The sequence below is a fragment of the Hordeum vulgare genome, chromosome 3H, assembly GCF_904849725.1.
Source record: "Hordeum vulgare subsp. vulgare chromosome 3H, MorexV3_pseudomolecules_assembly, whole genome shotgun sequence".
Classification (NCBI taxonomy): Eukaryota; Viridiplantae; Streptophyta; class Magnoliopsida; order Poales; family Poaceae; genus Hordeum; species Hordeum vulgare.
The window spans coordinates 514,755,457-514,776,854 of NC_058520.1; the positions used below are offsets into that span (position 1 = coordinate 514,755,457).

Sequence of the window (21,398 nt, forward strand, 5' to 3'; positions counted from 1 at the left end):
ATGATGGAAGCAACTTTGTAGACTGGGCTCGTAATCTTAAGTTGATCCTACAAGCTGGGAAGAAGGATTATGTCCTTAATGTTGCGCTAGGAGATGAACCACCCGCTACGGCTGACCAAGATGTTAAGAACGCTTGGTTAACACGTAAGGAGGACTACTCAGTAGTTCAATGTGCAGTCTTGTATGGCTTAGAGCCGGGACTTCAACGTCGCTTTGAGCGTCATGGAGCATATGAGATGTTCCAGGAGTTGAAGTTTATCTTTCAGAAGAACGCCCGGATCGAGAGGTATGAGACCTCCAATAAATTCTATGCTTGCAAGATGGAGGAGAATTCGTCTATCAGTGAACATGTGCTCAAAATGTCTGGGTACTCAAACCGTCTAGCTTAGTTGGGATTGAACTCCCGCAAGAGGCTATCACTGACAGAATTCTTCAATCACTGCCACCAAGCTATAAGGGCTTTGTGTTGAACTACAACATGCAAGGGATGAACAAGTCACCCGGCAAGTTGTTTTCGATGCTGAAAGTCGCAGAGTCTGAACTCCGTAAAGAGCATCAAGTGTTGATGGTGAATAAGACCACTAGTTTCAAGAGAAACGGCAAAGGGAAGAAGGGTAATTCAAAGAAGAGCGACAAGCCTGTTGCCAATCCGACAAAGAAACCCAAAGCTGGACCTAAGCCTGAAACAGAGTGCTACTATTGCAAGGGTATGGGTCACTAGAAGCGCAACTGCCCCAAGTATCTGGCTGATAAGAAGGCGGCCAAAGAAAAATCAGGTATATTTGATATACATGTTATTGAAGTGTACTTAACCGGCTCTCGTAGTAGTGCCTGGGTTTTCGATACCGGTTATGTTGCTCATATTTGCAACTCGAAACAGTAACTGCGGAATAGGCGAAGGCTAGCGAAAGATGAAGTGACGATGCGCGTAGGAAATGGTTCCAAGGTTGATGCAATCGCCGTCGGCACAGTTTCACTTCAGTTACCATCAGGATTAGTTATGAACTTGAATAATTGTTATTTAGTGTCTGTGTTGAGCATGAACATTATATCTGGATCTTGTTTATTGCAAGACGGTTACTCTTTTAAGTCAGAGAATAATGGTTGTTCTATTTCTATGAGTAACATCTTTTATGGTCATGCACCCAATGTGAGAGGATTGTTCATATTGAACCTTGATAGTGATAATACACATATACATAACATTGAGACCAAAAGAGTTAGAGTTAACAATGATAGCGCCATGTTTTTGTGGCACTGCCGCTTGGGTCATATTGGTGTAAAGCGCATCAAGAAACTCCATACCGATGGACTTTTGGAGTCACTTGATTTTGATTCACTTGACACGTGCGAACCATGCCTCATGGGCAAGATGACTAAAACTCCGTTCTCCGGAACAATGGAGCGTGCAAGTGACTTGTTGGAAATCATACATACCGGTGTGTGCGGTCCGATGAGCGTGGAGGCACGCGGCGGATATCGTTATTTTCTCACCTTCACTGACGATTTGAGTAGATATGGTTATGTCTACTTAATGAAGCACAAGTCTGAAACATTTGAAAAGTTCAAGAGATTTCAGAGTGAAGTTGAAAATCATCGTAACAAGAAGATCAAGTTCCTATGGTCTGATCGTGGGGGTGAATATCTGAGTTTCGAGTTTGGTGCTCACTTGACACAATGTGGAATTGTTTCACAGTTGACACCGCCTGGAACACCACAACGTAATGGTGTGTCCGAACGTCGTAATCGTACTTTATTAGAGATGGTGCGATCTATGATGTCTCTTACCAATTTGCCGTTATCGTTTTGGGGTTATGCATTAGACACAGCTGCATTCACTTTAAATAGGGCACCATCAAAATCCGTTGAGACGACACCATACGAACTGTGGTATGGCAAAAGGCCAAAGTTGTCGTTTCTTAAAGTTTGGGGATGTGATGCTTATGTCAAAAAGCTTCACCCTGAAAAGCTGGAACCCAAAGCGGAAAAGTGCATCTTCATAGGTTACCCAAAAGAGACAGTTGGGTACACCTTCTATCTCAAATCCGAGGGCAAAGTGTTTGTTGCTAAAAACGGAGCTTTTCTCGAGAAGGAGTTTCTCTCGAGAGAATTGAGTGGGAGGAAGATAGAACTTGATGAGGTTGTCGAACCTCTCATCCCTCTGGATGGTGGCGCGGGGCAAGGGGAAACCCCTGTCGTTGCGACGCCGGTTGAGGAAGAAGTTAATGATGATCATCATGAAACTCCGGTTCAAGTTCCAATCGAACCACGCAGGTCGACGAGACCACGTGCTGCTCTAGAGTGGTACGGTAATCCCATCTTATCAATCATGTTGTTGGACAACAATGAGCCTGCGAATTATGAAGAAGCAATGGTGGGCCCAGATTCCAACAAATGGCTGGAGGCCATGAAGTCCGAGATAGGATCCATGTATGAAAACAAAGTGTGGACTTTGGAAGTACTACCTGAGGGCCGCAAGGCTATTCAGAACAAATGGATCTTTAAGAAGAAGACGGACGCTGACGGCAATTTGACCGTTTATAAAGCTTGACTTGTGGCAAAGGGTTTTTCACAAGTTCAAGGAGTTGACTACGATGAGACATTCTCACCCGTAGCGATGCTTAAGTCCGTTAGAATCATGTTAGCAATAGCTGCATTTTTCGATTATGAAATCTAGCAGATGGATGTCAAAACGGCGTTCCTTAACGGTTTCCTTAAGGAAGAGTTGTATATGATGCAACCCGAAGGTTTTGTCGATCCTAAAAATGCTAACAAGGTATGCAAGCTCCAGTGATCCATTTATGGACTGGTGAAGCATCTCCGAGTTGGAATAAACGCTTTGATGAGGTGATCAAAGCATTTGGGTTTATATAAGTGGTTGGAGAATCTTGTATTTACAAGAAAGTGAGTGGGAGCTCTGTGGCGCTTCTAATATTATATGTGGATGACATATTAATGATTGGAAACAACGTAGAGTTTTTGGAGAGCGTAAAGGATTACTTGAATAAAAGTTTCTCTATGAAGGACCTAGGAGAAGCTGCTTACATTCTAGGCATTAAGATCTACACGGATAGATCAAAACGCCTGATAGGACTTTCACAAAGCACATACCTTGATAAAGTTTTGAAGAGGTTCAAAATGGAACAGTCCAAGAAAGGTTTCTTGCCAGTTTTACAAGGTACGAGATTGAGTAAGACTCAGTGCCCAGCAACTGATAAAGATAGAGAGCATATGAGCACCGTCCCCTATGCTTCAGCCATAGGATCTATCATGTATGCAATGTTGTGCACTAGACCGGACGTTAGCCTGGCCATAAGTATGGCAGGCAGGTTCCAGAGTAATCCGGGAGTGGATCACTGGACGGCGGTCAAGAATATCCTGAAGTAACTGAAAAGGACTAAGGAGATGTTTCTCGTGTATGGAGGTGACGAAGAGCTCGCCGTAAAGGGTTACGTCGATGCAAGCTTTGACACAGATCCGGACGACTCTAAGTCGCAGACCGGATACGTATTTATTCTTAATGGGGGTGCGGTAAGCTGGTGCAGTTCCAAGCAAAGCGTCATAGCTGATTCTACATGTGAAGCGGAGTACATGGCTGCCTCGGAGGCGACTAAGGAGGGTGTCTGGATGAAGCCGTTCATGACGGATCTTGGAGTGGTGCCAAGCGCACTGAATACAATAACCTTGTTCTGTGACAACACGGGTGCCATTGCCGCAAAGGAACCACGGTTTCACAAGAAGACCAGACACATCAAACGACGCTTCAACCTCATCCGCGACTACGTCGAAGGGGAGGACGTAAATATATGCAAAGTGAACACAGATCTGAATGTAGCATACCCGCTGACTAAACCTCTTCCACGGGCAAAGCATGATCAACACCAGAACTGTATGGGTGTTAGATTTATTACAATGTAATTCACATGGTGATGTGAGGGCTAGATTATTGACTCTAGTGCAAGTGGGAGACTGTTGGAATTATTCCCTAGAGGCAATAATAAATATAGTTATTATTATAATTCCTGTATCAAGATAATCGTTTATTATCCGTGCTATAATTGTATTTAATGAAGACTTATATACATGTGTGGATACATAGACAAAACACTGTCCCTAGCAAGCCTCTAGTTGGCTAGCCAGTTGATCAAAGATAGTCAAGGTCTTCTGACTATGTACAAGGTGTTGTTGCTTGATAACTGGATCACGTCATTAGGAGAATCACGTGATGGACTAGACCCAAACTAATAGACGTAGCATGTTGATCGTGTCATTTTGTTGCTACTGTTTTCTGCGTGTCAAGTATTTGTTCCTATGACCATGAGATCATATAACTCACTGACACCGGAGGAATGCTTTGTGTGTATCAAACGTTGCAACGTAACTGGGTGACTATAAAGATGCTCTACAGGTATCTCCGAAGGTGTTCGTTGAGTTAGTATGGATCGAGACTGGGATTTGTCACTCCGTGTGACGGAGAGGTATCTTGGGGCCCACTCGGTAATACAACATCACACACAAGCCTTGGAAGCAATGTAACTTAGTGTAAGTTGCGGGATCTTGTATTACGGAACGAGTAAAGAGACTTGCCGGTAAACGAGATTGAAATAGGTATGCGGATACTGGCGATCCAATCTCGGGCAAGTAACATACCGAAGGACAAAAGGAATGACATACGGGATTATATGAATCCCTGGCACTGAGGTTCAAACGATAAGATCTTCGTTGAATATGTGGGATCCAATATGGGCATCCAGGTCCCGCTATTCGATATTGACCGAGGAGTCACTCGGGTCATGTCTACATAGTTCTCGAACCCGCAGGGTCTGCACACTTAAGATTCGACATTGTTTTATGCGTATTTGAGTTATATGGTTGGTTACTGAATGTTGTTCGGAGTCACGGATGAGATCAAGGATGTCACGAGGGGTTCCGGAATGGTCCGGAAACAAATATTGATATATAGGATGACCTCATTTGATTACCGGAAGGTTTTCGGAGTTACCGGGAATGTACCGGAAATGACGAATGGGTTCCGAGTGTTCACCGGGGGGGCAGCCCACCCCGGGGAAGCCCATAGGCCTTGGGGGTGGCGCACTAGCCCTTGGTGGGCTGGTGGGACAGCCCAAGAAGGCCCTATGCGCCATAGATAGAAAATCAAAGAGAAAAGAAAAAGAAAAAGGAGGTGGGAAGGGAGAGAAGGACTCCACCTTCCAATCCTAGTTGGACTATGATTGGAGGAGGACTCCTCCTCCCCTTGGTGCGCAGCCCTTGGGGCTCCTTGAGCCTCAAGGCAAGCCTCCCCTCCCTCCTCCTATATATATGGAGCTATTAGGGCTGATTTGAGACAACTTTTCCAAGGCAGCCCGACCACATACCTCCACGGTTTTACCTCCAGGTCGCGTTTGCTGCGGAGCTCGGGCAGAGCCCTACTGAGATTAGATCACCACCAACCTCCGGAGCACCGTCACGCTTCCGGAGAACTCATCTACCTCTTTGTCTCTCTTGCTGGATCAAGAAGGCCGAGATCATCGTCGAGTTGTACGTGTGCTGAACGCGGAGGTGCCGTCCGTTCGGCACTAGATCGTGGGACGGATCGCGGGGCGGTTTGTGGGATGGTTCGCGGGGCGGATCGAGGGACGTGAGGACGTTCCACTACATCAACCGCGTTCAATAACGCTTCTGCTGTGCGATCTACAAGGGTACGTAGATCGGAAATCCCCTCTCGTAGATGGACATCACCATGATAGGTCTTCGTGCGCGTAGGAAATTTTTTGTTTCCCATGCGACGTTACCCAACATGTCCTCGGGAGCGTTTTCCTCCTATAAGACTTTGTCCAGGCTTGTCCCTTGCTACAAAAGGGATTGGGCCACTTTGCTACACCGTTGCTACTTTTGTTACTTGTTGCTCGCTACGAATCATCTCACCACACAATGACTTGTTACCGACAATTTCAGTGCTTGCTGATATTTCCTTGCTGAAAACCACTTGTTATATCCTTTTGCTCCTCGTTGGGTTCGACACTCTTACTTATCGAATAGACTACGATTGGTCCCCTATACTTGTGGGTCATCAAGACGCAATTCTATGGTTGACATCATACTGAGCAAGCGTTTTACGGAAAGCACCATGAATGAAGTGTGAACCACCGTCAGTCATTAGATATCTAGGGACTCCAAATCTAGGGAAGATAACTTCTTTTAGCATCTTGATAGAGGTGTTGTGATCAGCACTACTAGTGGGGATAGCTTCTACCCACTTAGTGACGTAATCAACAGCAACTAAGATGTGAGTATACCCATTGGATTTTGGAAAAGGTGCCATATAATCAAAGCCCCAAACATCAAATGGTTCAATGACAAGTGAATAGTTCATAGGCATTTCCTAACGTTCGCTAATATTACCTATTCTTCGACATTCGTCACAAGACAAGACAAACTTGACGGCATCCTTGAAGAGAGTGGGCCAATAGAAACCTGATTGCAATACCTTGTGTGCAGTTCTATCTCCAGCATGGTGTCCACCGTAGGCCTCGGAGTGACACTTCTGTAGGATCTGTCCCTGTTCATGTTCAGGTACACAACGTCTAATAACACCATCTACTCCTTACTTATAAAGGCGAGGATCATCCCAAAAGTAGTGTCTCAAGTCAAAGAAGAGTTTCTTCTTTTGCTGGTACGTGAAACTAGGTGGTATGTATTTAGCAACGATATAGTTTGCATAATCAGCATACCATGGTGCACTACGTGAAGCATTGATGACATTCAGTTTCTCATCGGGAAAGCTATCATCAATAGGTTGTGGGTCATCAAGAACGTTCTCCAACCTAGACAAGTTATCTGCTACTGGGTTATCAGCACCCTTTCTGTCGACAACGTGCAAATCAAATTCTTGTAGCAAGAGAACCCATCTGATAAGTCTAGGTTTAGCATCCTTCTTCTCCGTGAGGTACTTAATAGCAGCATGGTTAGTGTGAATAGTGACTTCGGAATCAACTATGTAAGACATGAACTTTTTACATGCAAACACGACTGCTAAAAATTCCTTCTCCGTAGTGGCATAGTTTCTCTGGGCGCTCTCTAGAGTCTTACTAGCATAGTGAATAACATTAGGTGGTTGAACAATAGGTGCAGTTATCAAAGCCCTCTTAAGTATTTCGAAGGCTTCCTCACAATCATCATCAAAGACAAAAGGAATATCCTTTTGCAAGAGATTGGTAAGAGGCCTAGAAATCTTAGAGAAGTCTTCAATGAACCTTCTATAGAAACCAGCATGACCAAGGAAACTTCTTATACCTTTGATATCTGTGGGGTATGGCATTTTCTCGATTGCATCAACCTTAGCCTTATCGACTTCAATACCTCTTTTAGAAAATTTATATCCTAAGACGATGCCTTCATTAACCATAAAGTGGCACTTCTCCCAGTTCAAGACAAGATTGGTTTCTTTACATCTCTGCAAGACTCGATCAAGGTTGTTGAGGCAAACATCAAAGGAAGACCCGTAAACGGAGAAGTCATCCATGAAAACCTCGACAATCTTTTCACAAAAGTCAGAGAATATAGCCATCATACATCTTTGAAAGGTGGCGGGTGCATTACATAAGCCAAAAGGCATACGTCTATAGGCAAAGGTACCTAAAGGGCAGGTGAAAGTGGTTTTCTCCTGATCAGATTGTGCAACTCGTATTTGGGAGAAACCAGAATAACCATCTAGAAATCAGAAGTGTGTGTGTTTGGACAGCCTTTCTAGCATTTGGTCGATAAAAGGCAAAGGGTAATGATCTTTCCTAGTGTCTTTATTCAATTTCCTAAAATCGATCACCATCCTATAGCCAGTGATAATCCTCTGTGGGATCAATTCATCCTTATAATTGGGACAACGGTAATGCCTCCCTTCTTAGGGACGCAATGCACCGGACTCACCCAATCGCTATGAGCAACATGATAGATAATACCCGCTTCCAGGAGCTTTAGTATTTCTTTTCTTACTACCTCTTTCATCTTAGGATTCAATCTCCTTTGATGATCAGCAACTGGTTTGAAATCAGGATCAGTTTTAATCTTGTGCTGACATAGAGTAGGACTGATGCCCTTAAGATCATCGAGAGTATATCCAATAGCAGCACGGTGCTTCTTCAGAGTTTTTAGTAACTTCTTTTCTTCATGCTCTGAGAGGCTAGGACTAATTATAACATGATATATCTCTTTTTCATCAAGATAAGCATACTTAAGAGTATAAGGCAAATGTTTAAGCTCGAACACAGGATCACCCTTTGGTGGGGGTGGATCCCCAAGCTGTTCAACAGGCAGATTATTCTTAAGGATAGGATATTGTTCTAAGACAACTCTATCTATCTCATCCCTTTCATCCATTTGCATATCATTTTCATGCTCAAGCAAGTATTGCTCTAAGGGATCAGTAGGAGGCACGGCAATAGAGGCTAAGGCTATAGTTTCATCCCTACTAGGCAACTCCTTTTCATGAGGTTGTCTACCAAACTTAGAGAAATTGAACTCATGTGACACACCTTCAAAGCCAACAGTGACAGTTTGCTTCTCACAATCAATATGAGCATTGACGGTATTGAGAAAAGGTCTACCAAATATGATGGGACAAAAGCTATCTTGTGCAGTAGCAAGAACGAGGAAATCAGCAGGATACTTTTTTTACCACACAAGACTTCAACATCCCTCACAATTCCCACAGGACAGATAGTATCTCTATTGGCAAGCTCAATAGTGGCATCAATGGGCTCTATCTCAACAGGTGCAATCTCATCTTTGATTTCATCATATAAGGATTGAGGTATTGCACTAACACTAGCACCCATGTCACATAAGCCATGATAACAATGATCTCCTATCTTAACAGAAACCACAAGCATGCCAACAACAGGCCTATGTTTGTCTCTAGCATGAGGTTTAGCAATTCTAGTAGCATCTTCACGGAAGTGAATATTATGTCCCTCAACTTCTTCAGACAGAAGATCTTTGATAATAGCAATGCTAGGTTCAACTCTAATTTGCTCAGGGGGTGTAGGTGTTCTAATATAGCCTCTACGTATCACAGTTGAAGCTTTAGAATGATCCTTTATCCTAACAGGGAAAGGTGGTTTCTCAATGTAAGCACTGGGAACAACAGGATCACTATAGGCAATGACTTTCTCTTCAACTGGAGTGGGTTTAACTACATTGACTTCTAAAGGAGGATGGTATTTAAACCACTTCTCTTTGGGGAGATCAATATGAGCAGCAAAGGATTCACACAATGAAGCTACTATCTCAGAGTCAAGTCCATACTTAGCGCTAAAATCACTAAAGGTATTTGTCTCAACAAAGGACTTAACGCAATCAAATGTGAAATTCATACCTGACTCCTTACCTTCTTCAAGCTCCCAATCTTCAGAGTTGCGTTTAATTCTCTTCAATAAATTCCATTTGAAGTCAATATCTCTCTTCATAAAAGAACCGGGACAAGAAGTGTCAAGCATGGTGCGATCATCATGAGAAAGCCGAGCATAGAAGTTCTGAATGATAATTTCTCTCGAGAGCTCATGATTGGGGCATGAATATAGCATTGATTTAAGCCTCCCCCAAGCTTGAGCGATGCTTTCTCTGTCACGAGGCTAAAAATTGTAAATGTAATTTCGATCATGATGTACTAAATGCATAGGATAAAACTTTTGATGAAATTCCAATTTCAACCGATTGTAGTCCCATGATCCAGTGTCATCACATAGCCTATACCATGTCAACGCCTTATCCTTCAAAGATAAAGGAAATACCTTCTTTTTGACCTCATCCTCGGGCACACCTGCAAGCTTAAATAAACCACAAACTTCATCTACGTAGATTAGATGCAAGTGTGGATGTGATGTTCCATCTCCTGTAAAAGGATTAGCCAGCAGTTTCTCAAGCATACCCGAAGGAAATTCAAAGCAAATATTTTCAGTAGGTGCAGCAGGTTGAGGAGCAACTATTTGTGATTCCATTCAAGGTCAAGATACCCCGAACAAGCCCCTCAAAGGATTAGTATCCATAGTGACAAGTGACAATAAATTTCAGCACACTATATGAATGTTTCCTTACCAAGTTCACTTACCAAAGGCGCTTCACTCGCCGGCAACGGCGCCAGAAAAGAGTCTTGATGACCCACAAGTATAGGGGATCAATCGTAGTCCTTTTGATAAGTAAGAGTGTCGGACCCAACGAGGAGCAGAAGGATCTGACAAGTGGTTTTCAGCAAGGAAAAATCTGCAAGCACTTAAATTGTCGGTAACAAGTGATTGTGTGGTGAGATGATTCGTAGCAAGCAACAAGTAAAAAAAGTAGCAACGGTGCAGCAAAGTGTCCCAATCCCTTTTGTAGCAAGGGACAAGCCTGGACAAAGTCTTATAGGAGGAAAAACGCTCCCGAGGACACACGGGAATTTCTGTCATGCTAGTTTCATCATGTTCATATGATTCGCGTTCGTTACTTTGATAGTTTGATATGTGGGTGGACCAACGCTTGGGTACTGCCCTTACTTGGACAAGCATCCCACTTATGATTAACCCCTCTCGCAAGCATCCTCAACTACGAAAGAAGAACTAAGACAAAGTCTAACCATAGCATTAAACTAGTGGATCCAAATCAGCCCCTTACGAAGTAACACATAAACTAGGGCTTAAGCTTCTATAACTCTAGCAACCCATCATCTACTTACTACTTCCAAATGCCTTCCTCTAGGCCCAAATAATGGTGAAGTGTTATGTAGTCGACGTTCACATAACACCACTAGAGGAAAAACAACATACAACATATCAAAATACCGAACGAATACCAAATTCACATGACTACTATTAGCATGACTTATCCCATGTCCTCAGGAACAAAAGTAACTACTCACAATGCATAATCATATTAATGATCAGAGAGGTAATGAGTAGCATGAAGGATCTGAACATAAACTCTTCCACCAAATAATCCAACTAGCATCAACTACAAAGAGTAATCAACACTACTAGCAACCTTACAAGTACCAATCGGAGTCGCGAGACGGAGATTGGTTACAAGTGATGAACTAGGGTTTGGAGATGAGATGGTGCTGATTAAGATGTTGATGGTGACGAGTCCCCTCCGATGAGAGGAGTGTTGGTGATGACGATGGCGACGATTTCCCCCTCTGGGAGGGAAGTTTCCCCGGCAGGATCGTCCCGTCGGAGCTCTAGATTGGTTTCTGCTCAAGTTCCGCCTCGTGGCGGCGGCGAAACCACGAAAAAGCTCCTCCTTGATTTTTTTTCCTGGACGAAACCCTCCATATAGAAAAAGAGGGGGCAAGTGGGCCAATATGGTGCCCACAAGCCCCCATGGCGCGGCCTGGGGGGTGGTCGCGTCGTGCAGGCTTGTGGCCACCCCCTGGCGCCCCTCTGGCACTTCTCCGGCCCAGTATTTGTGATAAATCGGGAAAAAAATTCCTCGTTGATTTTTACGGCGCTTGGAGTTGCGCGGAATAGGTATCTCAACTTTGCTCCACTTTCAGGCCAGAATTCCAGTTGCCGGTATTCTCCCTCTTCATGTAAACCTTGCAAAATAAGAGAGAAAAGGCATAAGAATAGTACAGTGAAGTGAAATAACAGCCAAAGAAGCGATAAATATCAACATGAAAACATGATGCAAAATGGACGTATCACCTAGCAGCAAGACATATTTAGGCATTTAGTACATTCCATGTTCCTATGTAGCTAAGATCCTAGGATATATAGATACAACCTTAATTAACCTACCGACAAATGGGTTACCGATTGATACGTCCCAAATGTATCTATAATTTCTGCTTGTTCCATGATTTTTTGGGTGACATTGTTATATATTTTGCTACACTTTTATATCATTTTACATATATTTGGACTAACCTACTAACTCAGTGCACCCGGTGCCAGTTTCTGACTGGTGATGTCTATTTTGCAGGGGCTTTTACCCAATTTTCTGAAGCCTGAAAAAATCCAATATATATATATATTTTATCTACCATCGGTGGTAGTTACCACCACTTGTGTTTTGTATGTTGTATGTAGTATCTATCAAATCGGAGAGTATGTATGTGTAGTATGTAGTATATAATCATGTTTAGGTAGTATATATACTATTTTTTTGGTAGTATGTATCATATTTTGTGTATGCTCTTTTTTACATACAAATATATGCGTATTTCACAAATATAATAAAAACTATGGATCAACTTGTAAATTTTTCATGTAACTCACTTTTAAAAATCTTATATATAGTATATGAACATAATAAAAATGATAAATTAGTATATATACTCCCGCGTGGTAGTATATGGAACACGTGGGGTAACTACCCGTGGGTGGTAGGATGTATTTTTCCTATATATATATATATATATATATATATATATATATATATATATATATATATATATATATATATATATATATATATATATATATATCAGCGAAACAGAAGCTTCGAGATTACCGAAGGAGGGCCAGAGGGGGGCCAGGGGCCTCCTAGGCGGCCTGCTGGCGCGGCCAGGCCCTAGGCCACGCCAGGAGGTCGCTTGGGTGGGTCCCACCTCCTCCGGTGCCCTCCTTTGGCCTATATTTAGTATTCCATGAGGAAACCCTCGCAGACTTTATGGAATCACGAATTTCTCCATTGTTCCACCGCCGCAACGCTTCCAAGATCGAGAGCGTTAGGAGACCTCTTCCCGGCACCCTGCCAGAGGGAGGATTGACCTCCGGGAGCTTCTCCACCGTCATGGACGCTTCCCGAACGTGTCGATAGTAGTCCTCCTTGGACCATGAGTCCATGACCAGTAGCTATGTGATGTCTTCTCTCCAATCTTGTTCTTCAATGGTTAGTCCTTGTGAGCTGCCCTACATGATCAAGGCATCTATGTAATCCTCTTGCTTTTGCTATGCTCGATTTGTTGGGATCCGAGGGATTATGAGATTATGTTCAGATTGTTATGAGTTATATATTTCATTATCCTTTTATATTATGTTCCTTAGTGATTCATGCATGTTCTTCGTTCCTTTTTATTGCTTTGGTCAAGTAGTAGATCGTAACTCCAAGAGGGAGCGTTATACATGATTGTGGGTTTGGGCCCCTCGATGTCTAGCTTGAGTGAAAGAAACATGAGACTAGGGGATGTGCTTGTTGCCATCAGGGAGAAAACAACAGTGCTTGTGACCAAGGTTGCAAGGATTGTTTACCTTACGCATAGTTCGTTAATGCAGTTGTCTGTTGCTTTGAGTTTACACTTTGGGTGGGGCTCGCAACTTAATACCAGAGAGATGTTCTGGATAGACATTTCAAGGTGGATGATTAGTAAGTAGATGCTGATGAATAAACAGTCTACTTGTCTTGGCGTACTGCCCATTACTATTGAATCTCTAACTATCAAGGAGCATAATTAGCATTGCGGTGCAATCATAATTCTGTCAATTGCCCAACTGTGATTTGTTTACCCTAGCATAGTTGTTTATCGTCTTTTGGGAGAGAGACATCACTAGTGAACATCATGTGACTCCGGTCCATATCACCATCATTGTTTACACCTCCATTATTTACCGCTTTTATTTACTTTTCTATTGCAATCACTATTACATTCCCGCTTGTGTTTTGATCCTTTGCAAACTACAAGGCCGGATAGATTGACAAACTCTATGTACTCGTTGGGAGCAAAGTTATTTGTTGTGTTTGCAGGTCCACGTCTTCTGCTGACCAGGACAGGAGACACCTACTTGTTGAGCCTAGGAGTCCTCCTGGTTCGATAAACCTTACAGTCTCCGTGTAAGGGAAATTTGCTATTGACTACATCTCCACCTTCCACTTGGGGTAACCAACGAGGGGCAAGAAGTATATACTTCATCTCGTCATCACCGATAAATTCAGTTAATAGGCCGATTCCCCGATTAATACCTACTCCTCACCCGAACGAGCAGCTACAAGTTACCGATATCCTAAATATTGTAATAGAAAAATCTCAAGATGGACAACAGAGGTCGTGATAGACCTCTGGATGGGTGATGTGCATCTAGGAAAGGTGATGGAGGGGACAGGGAGGTTTAAAGTGAAATAACATATGATGCAACAAGCCTGTAGTGGGAAACCACTATGTGAGGGGTGGATGTGTGTAAAAATTATCTAGATGGGCCTAGAGGGGTGGATAAGCCTCTAGAAAATCTAAAAAAATTCTTAACAAGTCCAGTCTTCGCAGAATATATATAATGGTGTGCCTAATGCATGCATGGTGAGTAAGAGGTTGTTTGTCGGGTTCTACCATAGGTGCTTCGCATGTGAATTAAAATTTTCCTACGCGCAGAACATCCAAGAACATTCTACGAAGATGGATCACACGTCGTTACCACTAGAGGCGCAGTGTCGTCAATAGTAGAACTGGGGCAGCGCGTTCGCATGGTATGTCTCCTCCTCGTCCGATGTCCCTCAAACAACCGGTCACAGGATCTTCTCCCTCAAACAGCCGGTCGCCAGATCCCATGTACAGGTTCATCGAAGCGGCGCAAGTGCATCACCTCTAATGGTATCCGTGCGTGCAGGAGGAACACCATGCGACGGACTGCTAGGTCCGATCACACAGTCGGCGGCGAGTGAGGGTGGCTAGTTCCAACACATGCAAAGCCCTAATGACGACGCCGAAGCGATCAACTGATTAACTGTGTTGCTTCTCCATTATATATGGGCATCCGACGCGGGCTCAATTCTTGGGCCTCGCATGGATCCTAAAGCCCATGTGTTCCTTCCCTTAAGCGTGCGACCCCTTAGGTTCTCGTTCAATTGGTCGTGGGTCAGATCACATCCGACTCGACTAGTCGGTAGCGACCTCTAGCAAAGCGTGCCGACTCCAAGTGTCCGATGAGGCTGGTTAGGCAAACCTGTACTACATACTTATGTTATCTTTATCACACAATATATGTTGTCATGCATAAGGTGACATGGTCATCCTTGTTGCAACACGACCTCTTTCTCATTCTGGTGAATCCAACCAACATTAGGATTATCTCATAATCCTCATCGCGTGGCCATGCTTACCTAGGTCAGATCACTCGAGGGGCCCAGAGTATATCTCTCCTGATCGGAGGGGGAAATCCCATCTTGCTCGATCGTATCTCGCAGCATGGGTCAGGACAAGCCCCAATCTACCTTTGTAACTACCCAGTCATAGAGTACCGTTTGGTCGGCCCAAAACAGGTCTTTCACCATACCGAGTACATGCGCCAACTCAGGTCTTAGGACATAGAATGTATGTTGTACTAGAGACTCACAGATGACCTATCATTGCATCTAATAGTTGGTTCTATCCAACTCAGACCTTATCTCGATTTGGATCCGACTACGTCAAATCCGACCAGATCTTTCTGAGTCCATATTATCCGGCTAGCATCCAATGCTACATGGTTAGTGAGACCGAACCATCTGTCGTCTGAATGGTTGCACGTCCACACAACCCTTTCGGTTAGGGACCATTTAGGACAGTCATTATACAATGCATAGTCTCATAAAGAAGTCACGTACTTGTTGATACATATCATTGACAATGTCCAAGGACTATCTTTATTCATAAACACATAGAAAACATCATCATACATGATTGCCTCTAGGGCATATCTCCAACACTGTTTGAATGGCAGCCCTTGTCTATCATGCCAAAATATTGGTGTTGACCGATGTTGGATGCCTGTTTGGACAAGCTCCAAGTTTTTGACACACCCAACCCACCAAAGCTCTCTCCAACTAATTTCATGTCAAATCGTGGGCAAAACAACCACCGGCTTTTTGGTGTGCCCCTAATTTGGTCGGGCGAGACAAGCTAAGAACCAAACAACCCCTAATGACCTACATGAGGTTTGCCACGTTAATGGATCAAAAGTAATGCACTAAGTGAACGAGCTCTGATAAGAGATAACCAAAGACATAGGGAGACAAAAATATATATCTTGATGTTCACCTTCTTGAAGGAAACCTAGTCACCCTTGATGTTCAGCTCCTATGTGTTCTTAGTCACACTCAAATGCTACTTGAAAATCTTTAGGCAAAAGGTTAAGCGTTTTGGCCTCGGCAAAAATAATAATTAAACATCAAATGTCAAAGTCATCCAAAATTTCCATTTTCCACTCACGAAAAACTGCCGCTCCGTTTCATGATTTTTTTCAAGAATGCTTGACATACTAACACCTACATCTACACAAAAATTTAGAATTTTTTGAAAACATTTAGTATTTTTTTGTGTATTGTTCATCTGAGAGCAAATGCATTCGGGAGCCACAACGCCTGCCCCTTGTCTTGGGTCTTTTCATTCTGGGGTCGGCGATCGTTGACACCACTTGCATAAGGGGCTAAAATATGTGTATTCACTCAATGAACGCATTAATCCCTAATTGTATGTCATCAATACCAAAACATAACATTAAAGACATGGATGCACTTTGAAAATTTATGACAGGATGTGAAATATTTCGAGGGGGCTCTGGTAGTGGTCTTAACTGATGGTGCCGACTTTGAGGCCCTAGAGTTCTTCGGTGTTGCAACCAGAAAGCCTAGTGTTCCAATCGATGGAGGGTCGTGCTGTGAGCTCGTTAGTGGTGGTTGTTACGAGTGCACTGATGGCTTTTTTGTGGAACCTTCCATGTTGAGTTGCAACAATGGCCACAACAAGCTCAACATGCGCTCCCGGGATGCTGCAATGACGACCGCCGCGAATTGGAAATGCAACCGCATGACAGTCATCGGGGCCACAAGGCGAGTCAGTTGGTGTTGCAAGAGATGCGTGCGGGGAGGAATTGCTGGAAACGAAGGGTGGTGACAGCTACAACAATGGACGCCATGTGCTGTAATGGCATAGTGCGCAAAAGTAACGATGCCGGTGAGCTGCAAGTGATAGTAGTAGGTGAGAGGGTACTATGACGCTGATGCTGCCAAGGGTGTGGACACCGACGAACGCAGCCACCGCTCCTCACGAGGAGGGCATGTTGGAGGAGAAGTGAGCAGCGCACACGGCATGAGGGGATTTTTTTTCTCTACGCATTGACTGAGCGTGATCAAGAAATGAAGGGCAGATCAAACGGCTTGTTAGGGCGCCGTTCTGGATCGTGGCCGGTTGGCCGGCGCTTAGCAGCGCCCCCATATCGCGAGAAAGGGGGTAACTTGCTACCAGGGTCTGACATATCGGGGCCACTTACAAGCGAAGTGAAAGAAAGCTTTCTCGTTCTCAGTCAGAGTGTCGGTCATTCCCCCTCCTAAACCCTAAACCCAGCCGCCGCCATGGCCGCCGCCGGCCGCCTCTTCCTGCGACGCCGCCTCGCCACGGCCGCCGCGACGCCTCCGACCCCGGCTTCCATCCTCAACCCTTCCTCCCCGACCACCCCGCTAACCACGCGGCAGAAGACCCGCCTCGCCATCTCCCTCCTCAAGTCCTCCCCGCCGCCGCCCCCCGACCAGATCCTCTCCATCTGCCGCGCCGCCGCACTCTCTCCGAAGACCCACCTCGACCGTGTTGCTCTCTCCCTCGCCACCTCGAGGCTCTCCACCGCCCCGGACTCCCTCCGAGACCTCACGTCCTCCCTTCTCATCCCCGACCACGCCCACCACGCCATCGTGCTCTTTGGTCAGGCCGGCCTCCTCCCCGACGCCATCTCCACCTTCCAGTCATCCCCCTCCACCCGCTCCCTCAACGCCCTCCTTTTTGCCTGCATCCTCGCCGGCAACCATGCCGAGGCCGCTCGCATCTTCCAGACCTTCCCCGACGCCCACCGCGTCAAGCCCAATGCCGAGACATTCAACTCCATTATAAAATCCTTCTCTGAGTCTGGCACCACAAGATCCTTCTACTCGGTGTTCGATGAAATGTGCAAGCAGGGCCTGAAGCCCACCGCCACCACGTTTACTGCCGCCATTGCTGGGTTTTACAAGGAGGAGCGCTTTGATGATGTAGAGAAGGTGATTAAGCTCATGAAGAAGCACGGTTGTGGCGAGTCACTGCAAGTGTACAATGCAAGGGTTCAGGGGCTGTGCAAGCTTGGCCGGAATGGTGATGCCAAGGCATTACTGAGTGAGATGGCCAAGAAAGGGACCAAGCCAAGCTGGGTTACTTATAACCATTTGATTTATGGATTCTGTAAGGAAGGGGATTTGGAGGAAGTGAAGCGGCTGTACAAGGAGATGGGAATGAAGGGGCTTGTTGGGGATAGTAACTTCTATTTTACGGTCATTTTTCACCTTTGTAAGGCTGGAGATTTTGATACTGCACTAGGTGTATACAATGAGATAGCACCTAGGAATTGGATACCCTGCTTCTCGACCATGAAGATGCTTGTGAATGGGCTTGCTGGGAGCTCGAGAATCGATGAGGCAAAAGGGATCATTGAGAAGATGAAGGAGAAATTCCCGGATAGGGATGCAGGGTGGAAGGAGGTAGAGGAGGCATTGCCTCAATAGAATAATCACTCACAGGTATTGTTTTCATACTTCAGTATTCGTAGAAGTAATTTACACAGCTTCATTTTGGAAAATACAATTTGAGAATACTGATGTCTGAGTATGTCGTTTGGCTTATTAAATTTGCTATTTCACATGTCATAAACCTGCAATATTACAACATGCATTATACAAGCTATTTTAAATCTGGAAGATGTTAGTCAACTTATAGTAAATCAGTGTCCTTCTGTAGGACCTTCATCTACATCATGAGGCTCTGCAACTTAGATGTTTTTTTCCGTTTCAGTTCAGTATCTGTTCCTCTTGGTTTGAGTCCAGAAGGAACTGCATCTTGGAGCTGTGTTAGTTTCTGCATTCCAGTGTTTAGGTCCTCTGTAGGATATATTCAGTAACATAGTTTGCTTCCATAAGGTCATAGTAATATAGATTCACTTAATTGTTGTTAGTTAGCATATCCATGTCAATAAGAATATATATGAATATGACTTACAGAATAGTCGTGCATATTAGCAAGAACCTTGTATTCGTTATAGTTTGATGTATGTTAGTATAGGATCTGAAAGGAATTGGAGTGTTTCATTTATGTGGACAGCTGATCAAGATTTTCAAATCTGTAAGGAAAAGGATACACTCGATCGACATTGCTTTTAACGAGAAATTGATACTGTTTAAGTAGTACTTGTAATAATTGTGGAAATTTAGTTAGATTATAGAGTGTGAGGTAGGTTTTATTCCACTCGGGAGGTATTGAATTATACATAACTGATAAGAAGTTACAGGCACACCAGGTAGACGATTTACAGTTTCCTTTTTCCCTTCATAACTGGCAGCATAAGAAAGTTCACAGATACATTGAGACTTTGCAGAGAAAGTGAGAAACTCCTGATAATGTTGAATCATTGAATGCACCTCTTGAGCATTTGACATTAGACTTGAGTCAAACTACTAGTAATTATTTGACAACCCCCAAGGTTTTACAAGTGGAGATTCGAGAGCAGATTAATGGGTCACTACTTTGGTGATGATCGCCACCATTGAATGGAATTGTTTGTAAAGCGACTTAGTAGCACAATTTTGCAACATTTGTGTATGTCATCTCTATCTTGTTGTGCTAAATTAAACATATCAATGCTGTTATCCGAAATGTATATGTATACATTTGAACTGGTTAATTGTAGTCCAGAAGAACTGTTGTGAACTACTGTCCCTCATAATTCTTGAGGCCTATTATTTTCACTGATGGGTGGCAGAGAGATTTTTAGCCAGATTAACTTGGTTAGGTTGATTCAGGAGTCTTAACTCGGGGATTTTGAAAATGTTCTAGATAAATTTTAATTATGAAGACAGGCGGAATCTGAGCATGTAAAATTCTGGTTGCAAGCATCTAGATTGTATATTATTAACATTATAACGGTACAAGCATATGACCTGATGATTATACTTCCTTTCAGTAATATCAAATCTATGAATGGTATTATTCATTTCAAGCCCCTGTTCCAGTTGAAAACTGTCCATGCGCATCTCACCTGTTCTGTTTAGGTGGTACTGTTTCATCCTGCCAAACTTTATTTTCACCGGTCTGCAGTATCAGTATATGTGTTACTTAGTTTATGTTTTCTTTCGTATTTTTAGATTTAGGCTTGACATTCACCGGTCTTGTCTGCTGGTATGTGGTCTGTGTACCAAATGATCCACGTCAGTTAAGCTGAATTTTGCCTGAATTCATTGGCCAAACAGCTTGATTTCATTAACTGCCCCCTCTTTGCAAAATTGTAGGTGTATTTTGATTGATTAGCACATGACTTTGACCAATTATCGATCCATCAGTTTGCAATTTACATGACATAAAATTGGTGCCAGCCATTAGCTTCTAGTCGGAAGTACTTGCTTGCAATTGTGATTTTGTGTCACATGAACGAAATATTAGCAGAGTGATTGTTAGCCAAAGCCTTACCTTAATCATAGAGCTTACGTTTTGGAATGGAGGATGTATGCAGCTGTTCAACTTTAACTTGTGTGAACTAAATTTATCTGGTTCTTTTTATTGTCTTGATTTTCTGAAGGTGTCTTCCCTCAATAGTTTTGAAATGATGCACTTTTTTCCTCGGTACTCTTGCCAGCTTCTCACTAGCATTTATTTCAACACCTGTCGAGCATTTTCTTCCCTGGACTTGATTACCATGTATCACTAGCATAAAATTCATTACATTCATTTATGTGTCTTCATACAGAGATGGATATTAATGTAAACTGCATAATTTTTCCTTTTGCTTTTCAGATGAAAGACTGCTGGTCAGTGATTCAAATTCAAGTTTGTCACTGAACATTCCTTCATGAAGTGTTTGTCTTTGCATTCCGGAAACATGGTTAACAGTTGGGAACTGCAATTTGATGGACTGTTCTAAGGACATGGAGCTTTGTTTAAGATGTAATTTTGCTATTAGAATATGTAGTCCCAGTTGCTGTTATAAAATATCTCCCGTCAAAGAATTGTTGAGGCGGTTGAAAATATCATGACCTTTGAGGTAAGGCAGCTGTTCTATACTTTTGTGGATACTCTGTTCTTTAGTACACCATAAGTATATTGATGCATGATTTTATAAATAAGGAGTAGGAGAATAACCATACATTAAGTGGGTATCCCACAATGAATACGATGCGATCCACATAGCCTATGTCCGTACATTGTTCAGATTTTGACAGTTTTATGAGTGTACTAAAACTGACTAGTTAATTGCCCGTGCGTTGCTACGGCCGAATCCTTTAATTGACACATATTATCTCGACACACTACAAGGCTACATAACTTGTTGCTTAGCATCAACAAACTCATGACGGTTTCTATGTTTCTCTTTGCACATCTAATGACAAGTCTAGGCATAAATCTACCACATTTATGCATCCAAGCTTGTGCTATGTTTACTTTGCACAGATAG

The 21,398-nt window shown here is 43.5% G+C and overlaps 1 protein-coding gene across 1 annotated transcript; it reads left to right on the plus strand.

Annotated features, from left to right (window-relative positions):
- The first annotated feature begins 17,227 nt into the window (after positions 1-17,227).
- LOC123444603 (pentatricopeptide repeat-containing protein At1g61870, mitochondrial) lies at positions 17,228-21,066 on the plus strand. Its single transcript, XM_045121383.1, has 2 exons — positions 17,228-18,477; positions 20,741-21,066. The coding sequence occupies exon 1, from the start codon at positions 17,290-17,292 to the stop codon at positions 18,460-18,462; it is 1,173 nt and encodes a 390-aa protein (XP_044977318.1). The 5' UTR covers positions 17,228-17,289; the 3' UTR covers positions 18,463-18,477; positions 20,741-21,066.
- Positions 21,067-21,398: the final 332 nt, after the last annotated feature.